We start from the raw sequence: 13,038 nt of genomic DNA on the forward strand, positions 1-13,038 counted from the left end.
ATCTTTCCAAAGATGATGCAAAAAATATGAATTTATACCAGCAAAAAATTAAAGCTTACTTTATTTGAAAAGGACAGTGATATAAACTTTTAAGAAATACACTTTTCTATATTCAGATCCTAAGAGCTTTAATAATCTTATGGGTTTGGGATTTATTTTTGTAAAATATAGTCTTTAAGACATGTTTGACTCTTGACATCTTTATGGATCTATCAGACTGTTAGAAAAATATTATCATATCAGCAGTTTAACAGTGGAATGTTTCATTCCAGATAGTGATAAGTTCCCCTTTACTGGCAAGCTAGTAAAAACTAGTAAAGTGCAGTACTGTCCAAGCAGAGGCTGGACAACATCAGCCTGTGATACATTAATTTGCATTCTTTTACTGAGTAGGGAATTGAGATTTGAACATCATAGAATTTCAGTTATAGAAATTTGCTCATTTCTACATTTAATTGTTTAACTGTAGTTGAAGACTCCCAGAATTGCTTAAGATGGGTGGCCATATACCGATAAATTTTTTCAATAATTTATACTCACCAGCACAAAAAGCAATTAGCATCAGATGGCTATTTTCTATAAAAACAGGGTATGAAATTATTAAACTATTAATTTAAACAATATTCAAGGATACTAAGTGCTTTTAGAGCTTATTATTCATTTAATTATTGGATTAATATCCCACTTTTTCATTTAGGATGTAGAGAAAATAGCAAGGAACTGAGAAACAGAAATTTAACAGAATCCCACTCATCATTCTAAACCATAACATGGTTTAATTGTTTCTGTATGAAAGTGGCCAATGTAGTTCATTTAATAAACCAGAGAAATAAACCTGATTTAGCAGACTGCCAACTCAATTAACATTTGAGAAACAGACATACTTTATCTGCTGGCTATTATTAGATTATTATTATTATTATTATTATTATTATTATTATTATTAGAGAGCCATTATTAGATCACCATCTCAAACAAAACTGAAGGATAATGACACTAACAAAAAAACCACACATTTTTTTCTTCTTTATAATTATTATTTTTCAAATGTACCTACCATAGCTCCAGTCAGTTGTCTTTGATGTCTCTGGAAAAAAAATTAAAATAGTTAATAAAAAGAGGTCAACTCCTTCCTGAAATTTAGAATGAGATGTGTGATATTGTATTTAAAGAGATACTATCGAAAGCAATACTAGAAGCATAGTGTTAATGCCATTGGTTTACAGATTGTATTTGACATTTTATTATTAGGATTAAAGGATAAAAAAGAATTTTTACCAGAATTCCTAGGATGGCTTGAGATTCTATTACCTTTCAAAATTATACCTATTCCTTGCATCATTAGGCAGGGCCCAAACTACTGTTGTGCATGCCAGCAGTGAAACATTTGATTTCAAATAAAATAATGTAATTTGCGCAGGGGGAGTTAACACAATGATGACGAATCCCTACTTCTTTCTCCCAGTCAAGACCAACAGTAGAATAAAGAAGGAATTTTGCACTGTTAATAGAGCCAACCAGATCCCTACGTATATAGCTTGGACACTGTCTACAAAAAAAACCCTATATTTTATAGCGTTACCCTGTTAGTGACTGATTTACCAAAAACATCTAGTGAATGTGGTCTTCTCATACTAAGACTATGATATTGCAATAGATTTCTTCTGACTATAATAAACATTTACTTTTCCTCCTGGAGGCAGAAAAGCCACATATTCTGACATAAACTCTTGATTGCTATTAGTTGGCTACATAATGAGTTTACAACTTCCTCCATAGCATAATTGATGCCTCCAATGCTAAGATTACTAAAACTAATTAATTGATTTAAACTTAAAGACAACAAAAATGCAACTGACTATCCTATAATAATAACAGTAACAGAGTTGGAAGGGACCTTGGAGGTCATATAGTCCAACCCCCTGCTTACGCAGGAGACCTATACTAGGGATTCGAACCGCCAACCTTTCTGATCGACAAGCTCAGCATCTTAGCCACTGAGCCACCTAGTATCTATTGTTCATGTTTCTGTATTTAAAAAGATATGCAACTTTTATAAATGGATTCCTCTCAGAATTTTTCATACTGTTCAACATATGATCAGGTATAACTGACTGTGATCATATCCATACTAAAAATGGAAAGCTTCACCAGATGATATTCTCATTATTATCAGCCATTAAGGTTTGAGTGCTTTTAAAGAATTTGCTTCTTCAGATTATGTTGTTGTTACTAAATCAGTTGGACAAAAAGAATTAAATGAGATTGCATTTGCATAATAGTAATATAAAGAAATATTTACTTTTCCAAGTAAATATTTTTATGTGAATTATTTCAAAATATTGTTTGAAATTTAAACAATTTATGAGACTCCTATTTTTACAAATTTCCATAGATAAGAACCTACAGGGAGTATGTGAGATTTATTTCAATTAGTTGACCTGATAATTTATCAAATGTTCATACTATATTAGCATAATGTTCATAAACTAATTTTATGTAGAACTTTGATAATTATCAATCAGATATATATCATCAGCATGCAGTAATAATATGTGTTAAATGGCAGTTCCTTTTGTATTCAGAATAGCCTTTAATTATCCAATAAGACAGGTCAATAGTCCCCAAATCTAATTTACTATACTGTATGAGGTGATGAAAACCATCCTTGATGAATTCTACAAGGCATCCTGACAAATGAGGAAATAATTCATTTTGTAATATTCTTGGATCAAATATTAATATAGCACATCTTAATGTAGGTAGTAAAAAAGGCAGCTGTTGAATTAAGATTTGTTCTGAAAATTTAAATTATTTGGATATCTCAGATATTCTGTACCAAGTTATAATGATCTCTGTTTTTCTTCTCATATGGACCTATAATACAATGGGTGTGGCTTGGTGGGCGTGGCAGGGGAAGGATACTGCAAAATCTCCATTTCCTCCCCACTCCTGGGGGAAGGATATTGCAAAATCTCCATTCCTACCCCACTCTGGGGCTAGCCAGAGATGGTATTTGCTGGTTCTCCAAACTACTCAAAATTTTTGCTACTGGTTCTCTGAACCGCTCCAAATTTCCGCTATCGGTTCTTCAGAACCTGTCAGAACCTGCTGGATTTCACCCCTGAGTGAGATGCTAAAAAATATGTCAGGAATAAATCTGAACTGAAAAACTATATTCTTGTTGCAAATAATTTAACTACTGTACCAAATTAAACTTTAGTGCCTACACTTATAACATTTTCCATATAGGAGAATTAAAAATTAGTTGGAACTGTATCCAACAAAGTCCAACAAAGGAAAATTTTCCAGCTGTAATTACCTGATCCGTAACTACTATTCTAAAAATATTTAAAATATGTATATAAAAATCTGGAAAATGCTTAGTTACACCATAGTAAATAATCCATGCAATTTGGTTCTATCTGTTGAAGCTTTTGGTAACTAAAACAAACAACTACTGAAAGAGAAGTATAAGACAATTGCAGTTTGTCAGCTCTCTGTATAATTAAAATATAAACAACAAGCAACACAAGTCCAATGAATCATAATATTCTGGAGTTGGGAGAGACTATTAGGGTCATCTAGTCCAACCTTTTAAACATGCAGGAAAATTAATCATCTTTGTGACATTTTTATCTGTCTTCAAGTTAGTGTTATTATTATTAAATGTTGTTTGTTGCCCATTTTGTAATTTGAGGCTTGTTGAAATCCTCGTGACTGCCTGAACAAATCCCTACGGTTTCCTTGGCAGGAGTAGTTTGTCATGGCATTCTTCCTAGGACTGAGAGAGAATCATTGTCTTGCCCTTACCACAGATTATAGTGCTCCAAGTGTGATCTCATCAACACAGAAGCTGTCAACATTTTGCTAAACCAGTAAAACAATTAAAAATAGATGATCTCTTTGCTGGTCAAGGAAATGTTAAGTAAATTAAGTATCCCTCCTTTTTCCATATTCATTGGGACCAGAATTGGAATTGTAAATGGAGTGAAACATCTTTTAGAGCTGTTATTTATTGTCTGGGTGAACAAGTCCAATGGAGGTCCTTCCCTGTGTCACTTACTGATATAGTTGATCCTTCCAGAGAATCTCTTCTGAGTGAAGCTCAGGAGGATGCCTTTAGCTGTTGATTATAGTTTCTACCTTTGATCAAGTAAAGTAAACTGCTTTTGTAAATTATCTCCTTGACACTTTTGTCAGATTAACTATCTTTATTAAAGCTCTAGTCTGTGGTTCTTAAAATAGCTAGCATGCTGATTGATACATAGCCATCTTGAGTGAGAAGAAGAGTGAGTAGGAAGAAAGAGAACTGTATTAGCACTAAATCAGCCTAACTCTATTCATTGCCGTTTATGATGAAAACCCAGGATAATTTTCAAATGTTCCCACTATGGATATTCTACAAAGTATAGCCACTATTTATGCCAAATGAGGCAGCTGTAACTGACTGCTAATTGTGTGAGTAACATGCCAGCTGATAGTATATCTAAAGCCTCAATTTTATCAGTGACCTTGACAAAGCAAAACCAAAATAAACAGCTTTCAATGATGGGCCAGGAAAAGAATGATTTATTAGAGGTTAGCCTGGTTATTCATACAACAGCCTTCAGTATTTTATCAAAGGATGAGCTTTCTGAAACTTTACAAGGGTTAAGGAGTTTTAAAAAGATATTGTTAAACTATGGAACTTTTCAACCGTTTTATGCTCACACAAGTCTTTAACAGCTCAACTGGGCTATTGATATCTAGCAAAACAATAAATCCAAATATTCCACCCAAGAATTCAAGAATTATTCAGTTTAGTAATATTCCAGCTTCATATGACCACAGCACACTTAAATCTACAGGTAGTCCTCAACTCATGACCACAATTGAGGCAGGAATTTTGGTCATAAGTCATTGTGATCATAAGTTGAGTCACCACATGACTGGATTCAATTTTACAACCATTTTAGGTGGTCATAAAATAAGTCACTAGGGTAATTAAGCAAATTACATGGTTGTAAATCAATACAGCTTATCCAATGGATGTGATCACGTGAGCGCAGGACACTGCAACCGGTCATAAATGCAAACCAGTTGCCAAACACCCAAAATGCAATCACACAACTCCAGAAGTGATACGGAAGTTATAACTTTGAAGGCAGATTGTAAATAACCTTTCTGAGTCCATCGTAACAAGTCTATCTGACCTAACAAGACTATCTGTACTGCTACTGCTGAAATAAAAACTTACAAAGAGTTGTCCAACAGACCCATTAGAGAGAAGAGCATCTGAATGCCAGCTGAACTGACAGCATGTGTGCTGTTCAGTTTGACAGACTATAGGTCAAATAGTTTGATGAATCTGAGATCAAAGAGCTAAGTTGGAAAAATAATGACTTTGGGGCAACTATAGAACCAGCTTTCATTTATCCTGATCGTTGTATATGTACTGAATAACATATTAGAAGCTTGTCAAATGCTGAACAAATATCTATAACAACATTTAGATTCACAGGACAACCACGATACTCAGAAAAGTGGCTTGCTCCAAACTGATCCATATGTTTACCAGATATTACTGAATATCATAGCATATAGCCCAACTGTCTAACAGACTGCAGCTTTGAATATGGCAATATGGCAATAGTCAATAGTAGGGAATCTATACTGGATTACCAAGAATGATAATACTGTACTGTGTTGTAGATTACTGTGATGTTTTCTACAACCTACAATCAAATTTTAATAGCTCAAGATAATGCTGTCTGTTGACATGATAATGACCATTCTTATGAACTTTAAATGTGGATAAACAGAAGATATGTATTGCCAATAATCCATGCTATCTTCATAAGTATGCATATTATCTTGGTACTCTTCCGTCTTTTTAGTTTATTCATCTGTCCCAGAGATATTGATTCATTCAAAATAAATATATATTACTTGTCTATCTTTCTGTCAATAATGTGGCAATCTTGCTCTTTCATTCCTCAGTTAAGAAGAGAGCATATATTGTTTTGTTTTTAAAAAGCTGAGCTAAAATAGGAATTTAGTAGTTTTGCCATCTTTTGTGCTCTTTTTTTAGCAACTCAACTAGCGTACTGATTCTTGTCTCTTCCTTTTATTTTGAATGTACTTTCATTGATCTTATCTCTTTTTCTTTTCTTTTTTGCTATATTTGGCTGATTTTGTCTTTAGCTTTTCTGACACTTTTTCTACATACACAAAGTATTAGCATATACATTTGCAGGCATACCAGTGGTGAAATGTAAAATTTGTTACTACCGGTTCTGTGGGTGTGGCTTGGGGGGGGCTGTAATGTGACTGGGTGGGCGTGGCCAACTTTTTTTTTTTTTTACTTTTAAAAGCATTTTTTCTACAACCTTAATAGGTTGCAGAAAAAAATGCTTTTAAAAGCCTCTGACCATCCCAGCTGAGCCGCACAATCATCAGAGGCTTTTTTTTTTTACTTTTAAAAGCATTTTTTCGTCCGAAGAGGTTGCAGGAAAAAATGCTTTTAAAAGTAAAAAAAACAGCCTCTGATGATTGCGCGGCTCAGCTGGGCATGGGGGGTGATCAGGGATTTTTGCTACCCTGATGTGGCGATCCAGTCCGAACCGGAAATATTTCACCCCTTAGGCATACTCATACCAAATGGAGATTTCATCAAAATGGCAAAGCATGTTGTTAGATAGGCGCAGGGAAAGAAAGACGCGACCAGCTCTGGTCCCTTCAGAACCTTTATTCAGCTCCGAAAAACAGACGGGCGGCTGTGCTGCCGGGGCTCTTTAAATACGCTCTGGCAGACTCAGCCGCCCAATGACAGTTGTTTAAATCTCCCGCCGGTGGATTAGCCAATCCCTGGCGGATGCCCTTATAAGCACATAACACTCCTCCCCCCTTAGTCTGAAAACTGTCCATCACAATCAATGTGCGTAATGAAGTCACGCAGGTAGGCGGGACGCCTGATGGTCCTAGATGACCTGCGCAGTTCATTCTGAGCTTCGCCGCTGACCTGGGTGGGTGGAGCTCCTGTCCTCTCTGGCTCCCCGCCTGGGGAGCCCTGGAGACCGGCCATCGAGTGTGTGGGGCCCGTCCCCGCACCTCCGGCCGCAACGGCTGGATCTTCCTGCTGGTGGCGCTGGTCCTTCCCCTGACCGGGATCCCTGGAACTTGCGGCTGGACATCGCTGTCGCTCAGTGGGTGCCGTCCAAAGTCCGGTAAGTCCACTGGTGTTCCTTTTGACTTCTGCGGCTCCAGTTGATGTTGATGCTGTTGTTGTTGATGTTGATGTTGTTATTGTTGCTGCTGTTGTTGTTGATGTTGTTGTTGATGCTGTTGTTGTTGACGTTGTTGGGTGTCACCTCGCGAGTTGGGTTGATGACGCGGGCGGTCGACCTTGCTGGGTTGTCGTCTGCCTACCCTGTCGGGCTGGTGCGGGTCAACCTCGCAGGGGTGGTGCTGATCGACCTCACGGGGTGGTGCTGGTCGACCTTGCCGGGGTGGTGCTGGTCGACCCTGTCGGGATGGTCGCAGCAGTCTCCCTCACCGGTGGGTCGTTGGTTGGCTTTGCTGGGGCATTGTGTGTCCCTCTCCTCTGGGTGTCCCCGGTCTACCGTGCTGTGCTGGCGGTCTCCCTCACCGGGGAGTCGGGGGCCGTCCTCGCTGGGGGGGTGACGCTCCCTCCCTGGGTCGTCCCCGGTCTACCTGGCCGTTGAGGTGGGGGTCCCCCTTGCTGGGGTGATGGCTGGTCCCCTTGCCGGTGCCGTGCTGACTCCCCTCGTCCTGTGGGTACCGATCTACTCGCCTGGATCGTCTATGGCACGTCTCGTTGGAACGGTGCGGCTCCACCCTGCCGGGGTGTCGCAGTCCTACCTCGTCGGTGGGTGGCAGACCTCCCTCATAGGGATGTGGCAGGTCTACCTCATCGGGGTGTTGTAGGCCTACCTCGTCGGGGAGGTTTCGACCCGACTCCCCCCACCTTTTCCAGAGTTGGTCGATGAGACGTCTACAGACCTGTCCATCTTCCAGTTTCACTCGGTAGGACTTTGGGCCGGTTGTGCTCTCTATCTTCCCCTTCAGCCACTTCGGCGAGCCATGGAAGTTTAGCGCAAACACCAGGTCTCCTATGGCAAAGGCGCGAAGCGGGCGGGCGGCCGTTGCTGACACCTCTGGGTTGTACTGGGGGTGTAGCCGGTCCAAGGGCGACCTCAGGTGTCTGCCCATCAACAATTCAGCCGGGCTTTTTCGGGTGGTGGCATGCAGCGTGATGTGCTGGGTGAGGAGGAAGTTGTCTATTCTTTCCTGCCAGTCGCCCGTGCCCATCTTGGTGAGCGCTTCTTTGGTCAGTCTCACCATTCTCTCAGTTTGTCCGTTGCCAGCTGGCCTGTAGGGGGGCTGAGAGGGCATGGTGGATGCCCCGTCCAGCCAGGAACTCCTCCATGGTCTTGGATGTGAATTGGGGGCCGTTGTCCGAGACCAGGAGATCTGGCAGCCCGTGCATTGCGAATAGGCGCCAGAGTGCCCTGATGGTGGCTTCAGAAGTGGTGGATGCCATGGGGATGACCTCTAGCCACTTGGAGAAGGCATCCACGACGATTAGGAGGTACTGCCCCTGCATCGGACCTGCGAAGTCGATGTGGATCTGTGCCCAAGGGCAGCTGGGGATCTCCCACTCCGAGGATTGGGCTTGAGCGGGGGCAGGGCATACCTCCTGGCACGGGTCACATCTGGCGACCCACTCTTCGATGTCTTTGTCCAGGGATGGCCACCAGACGTAACTCCGTGCCAGTCCTTTCATCCGCACGATGCCAGGGTGTCCGTTGTGAAGCGTTTCTAGCGTCTTCCTCTGCAAGGCGCTGGGAATCAGCACTCGGTCTCCCCATAGAAGACAGCCTTTCATCGTGGACAGCTCCTGTTGCTTCCGAACGAATGGGCTGAATTCCTCTGCCAGTTTCTCGTTAGGCCAGCCTCGCAGGACCCACGATCATACTTGCTTGAGGACGGGGTCCCTCTGGGTGTGGACTGCCACGTCTGCGGATGTGACTGGGCAGTCTCTGCCGGCGTCGATGTGAAGAAGGCTGAGGGTGGGTGCGGGGTCTTCCACTGGCTCCTTGGATGGGCATCTGCTCAGCGCGTCAGCATTTCCTATGGACGTTCCAGGTCTGTGGATGAGTCTGTAGGCGTAGCCAGCCAGGAATATTGCCCAACGTGTCATTCTGGGTGACATGAATGACGGGGTGGGTTTGTCCCCGGCCAGGAGCCCAAGTAACGGTTTGTGGTCCATTACAATAGTAAAAGTCCTGCCATTTACATATTCGTGGAAGCGTTTGGTGCCTGCCACGATGGCCAGTGCTTCTTTGTCCAGCTGGCTGTAATTCCTCTCGGCGCTGGACATGGTCTTGGAGAAAAATGCGATGGGTGCTTCTGTGCCATTGGGAAGTTGGTGGCTGAGAACTGCTCCAATTCCATAAGGTGATGCATCGCAGGTCAGCAGTAGTGGGAGCGTCTCATGATATTGGATGAGCACGCTGTCTGAGGAGAGTAGCCCTTTGATGGTTCAGAAGGCTGTTTCCTCTTCCTTCCCCCACTTCCACGGTACCGCTTTCCCCAACAGGCGATGGAGTGGCTCAGCAGCTGTGGCCTTCTGTTTTAAAAAAACGCTGTAGAAGTTCAGCAGTCCCAAGAAGGCTTGAAGCTCTGCTTTGTTTTGGGGGGCTGGAGCTTCGTGAATTGCTTTAATTTTTGATTTGGTGGGGTGTATGCCAGTGCCATCTATGAGATAGCCCAGGAACTCGACCTCCTGGACCCCAATGATGCATTTGTCTCTCCTGACTCTCAAACCCTTCTCCTTAAAGCGCTGGAGAACTTGCTTCAATCGCTCAAGTAGCTGGGTTTTGGAGTGCCCGGAGATTAATACATCATCAAAGTACGGCACCACCCCTGGAATGCCTTGGAGAAGGTGTTCCATCATTGATTGGAAAATTCCAGGGGCTGCGCTGACTCCAAACTGGAGACGGTTGCATTTGAATGCGCCCCTGTGAGTGACAATGGTTTGAGCCTCCGCAGTTTTTTCGTCTACTGAGTTGCTGGCAAGCCTGGGCCAGGTCCAGTTTGGCAAAAATTGATCCACTCCCAAGTGAATGCAGCAGATGTTGCACCACTGGGACTGGGTATGTGCTCTGCTGCAGGGCCTTGTTTATGGAACATTTACAGTCGGCGCAGATGCGCACAGTTCCATCCTGCTTCATGGGGGTCACAATGGGCGTCTCCCATGTCACATGATCGATTGGCTCCAGGATGCCTTGGGCTATCAGCTTGGTGTAATTGCCTTATCAAGATTAAAGGAAATGGGCTTCCCCACAAATTTCCCCAGCTTACCATCGAAGACTTCCTTGAACTCTTCGAGGGGTGTGTTGAGTTCATCCTGCCGGATTTGGTTGACCCCTTTGATTTCGAGCCCTAGAGGCTTGAACCACTCCATGCCCAGCAGGGTCAGTCGGCTGTGGTCAACGATGGTGATGGGGAGGTCGCCTTGGAACTGGCGGTAGGAGATCTGTAGTGAAGTTCTTCCCAGGACTCCGATTGGGTTTCCTCCGAAATCGACTAATCTGGAGCGCAGGGGCTTCAGGTCTTTTTTGCTGACGCCGGGTTTGATGCACTTGAGCTGCTGCCAATCCATGATGGAGTAGATTGAGCCCGAATCTACTTCCATGGTGCATGGTGTCCCTTCCACGCGCACGGTCATGTGGCACTTGGTGGCGGAGTCGTCGTTGGAGAAGTCGATGGTCATCTGGTGGACTGCTCTCCTCCAGTTCCTGTCACTCTCATCATGTCTGGACTGGTAGGAGGACCGTCTGGATGATCTCGCGTTGTCCTCCTGATTTTCGCGTGGCCGGTGGCTGGATGGCTCTGGAGCTGGCTCTTCGGCTCTGCAAGCTTCAGCGATGTGACCCCTCTTGTTGCAACGTCTGCAGGTCGCATCCCTCTACTTGCAGTTAGCCCTGGCATGGTCTCCTCTGCAGCTGGCACAGCGCTCCCCCCGGTCACTTTTCTGAGCGGTTTCCCGCTTCGGGGGTCTGGAGACTTTATGGACAGCCTCTTCCTCCTCTGATTCCGATCCAGCAGTAGATTCTTCTGTAGATGACTGTGGGGACCTGTGGATCTTGTGGATCCCTTTAGCCCGAAGCATCGCGGCTGCCGCTCTCTTGGATGTTTTGGAAGCCGTGGCTTCCTCTACCACATCTGCGAGCACAAGCTTCTTTTTGCTCAGGAATTTTTTCTGTAGGGCTCTGTCCCTCATGCCAAACACAATGCGGTCTGCTATTGCATCGTCCTCATGGTCAAACTCGCAGCTGGCAGCGATTTGGCGCAGGGCAGCCACAAATTCTTTGATCGTTTCACCCTCTCTCTGGTCTCTCTGGTGAAAGGTGAAATGGTTTGCAACCGGCGTTCCCGTCGGTGCGTAGTGGTCCTGCAGGATCTGTTGCAGGTCGGCCCATGGCAACTCCTCAATGTCCCTTGGCGCTACCAGGTCGACTGCCATCTCCAGGACTTCGGTGCTTCAGTGGGCCAGGAACAGTGCTCTCCTTCAGTCATCATCGATGTCTCGGATGTTGTTGCCTCTCAGGAACTGCCGAAACCTAATCATGTAGGACTTCCATTTTTCCTTCCCTGGGCGGAAGGGTGCGAGGGTCAGCAGTGCGGTTTCTGGTGCTGCCATGTCGCTGGAAGGTTCCTACGTGTGACTTCAGCTCCTAGTGACTAGCTCTTTGTTGCTGGCTTCGTGCCACAAGGTTCGTCGCTTGGTTCTTGATTCCTTCATCGCCAGTGTTAGATCGGTGCAGGGAAAGAAAGACGCGACCAGCTCTGGTCCCTTCAGAACCTTTATTCAGCTCCGAAAAACAGACGGGCGGCTGTGCTGCCGGGGCTCTTTAAATACGCTCCGGCAGACTCAGCTGCCCAATGACAGTTGTTTAAATCTCCCGCCAGTGGATTAGCCAATCCCCGGCGGATGCCCTTATAAGGACATAACACATGTATTGTGATATCATAATCAAAGTTCCTCCCATTAGTACTTACAAACAAATACAAAAAAGAAAGGGTTTGGGAATTTGCCTCCATTGACCTCCATGGATGTCCATGTACCTTTGCTTGATGCCCCTTCCTCCATTCTTTCTTTTATTTTTACATCTTAAGTTTTTGCATAGCACATAAACTGCTTCTGATTATAGTTGATGTTGTTCTTCTTAATTGGAATTGGGTTGTTTTTAGAAGCTTCATTCATCTTGAATCCTTTTCCTACTATTGTCTTCTGTCTCAAATTTGTTATTGTTATTGTTGTTATTGTTTAAATAGCAAAATTGTTATTTAGTGGTACAAAATTTGTGTTTGACTGCAATCATTTTGGTTTTTCTTAGAATCAAGAATTTCAGCATCATTTTGATACTTTTGCCACAGCATTTCTGTCCCTCTCTCATCATCAAGTATGTCTTCTCTATTTAAGAAATCTGCATGATAAGATCTGAGAACCAATGATATCAGGGTTAAAACCAATACAGTATGTTTTTTTTTTTTAAATTTGATTTATATGCCGCCCTTCTCCGAAGACTCAGGGCGGCTTACAATGTGCTCAGCAATAGCCTTCATCCTTTTGTATATTTATACAAAGTCAGTATGTTCCAGTACAGTAATCTTTATATTATACAATGACACTATTATACAACATCTTACTTATGAGTTTGAAATCTGTTAGGTACTCCGTTAAAACAATTTTGATTCCTTACAATTCTAGGAAATTGAGGATCTTTTTTGTCTCTAGGTATAGCAGGTTCTACCAAAGTTCTATCTAAAACTCTAGGTGAACTTCTATCAACATTTTTATATGGATAACCATTCATGGTTTATGAATGGCTGAGGAAAAAAGTGAAATCACTGCATCAATTGCAGGTGGAAATCATAATTCTCTGAATTATACCAAGGTAAGGGTTTCGTATTCTCTGGTTTTTCAGCTTAACATCTTACCAGGAAAAGTATGATACCTGTCAAAAC

General features: G+C 43.1%; 1 protein-coding gene across 2 annotated transcripts in view; it reads right to left on the reverse strand.

Annotated features, from left to right (window-relative positions):
• FBXO40 (F-box protein 40) overlaps positions 1-13,038 on the reverse strand; it is a 36,376-nt gene that overhangs the window by 15,929 nt on the left and 7,409 nt on the right. For both annotated transcript variants that reach the window (XM_034411092.2, XM_034411090.2), the window contains one exon: positions 1,058-1,087. In XM_034411092.2, coding sequence (XP_034266983.1) covers positions 1,058-1,060 — 3 coding nt within the window. In that variant the 5' untranslated portion in view covers positions 1,061-1,087. The remainder of the gene's footprint in view (positions 1-1,057; positions 1,088-13,038) is intronic.

The sequence above is a fragment of the Pantherophis guttatus genome, chromosome 2, assembly GCF_059756535.1.
Source record: "Pantherophis guttatus breed Tessera chromosome 2, ASM5975653v1, whole genome shotgun sequence".
Classification (NCBI taxonomy): Eukaryota; Metazoa; Chordata; class Lepidosauria; order Squamata; family Colubridae; genus Pantherophis; species Pantherophis guttatus.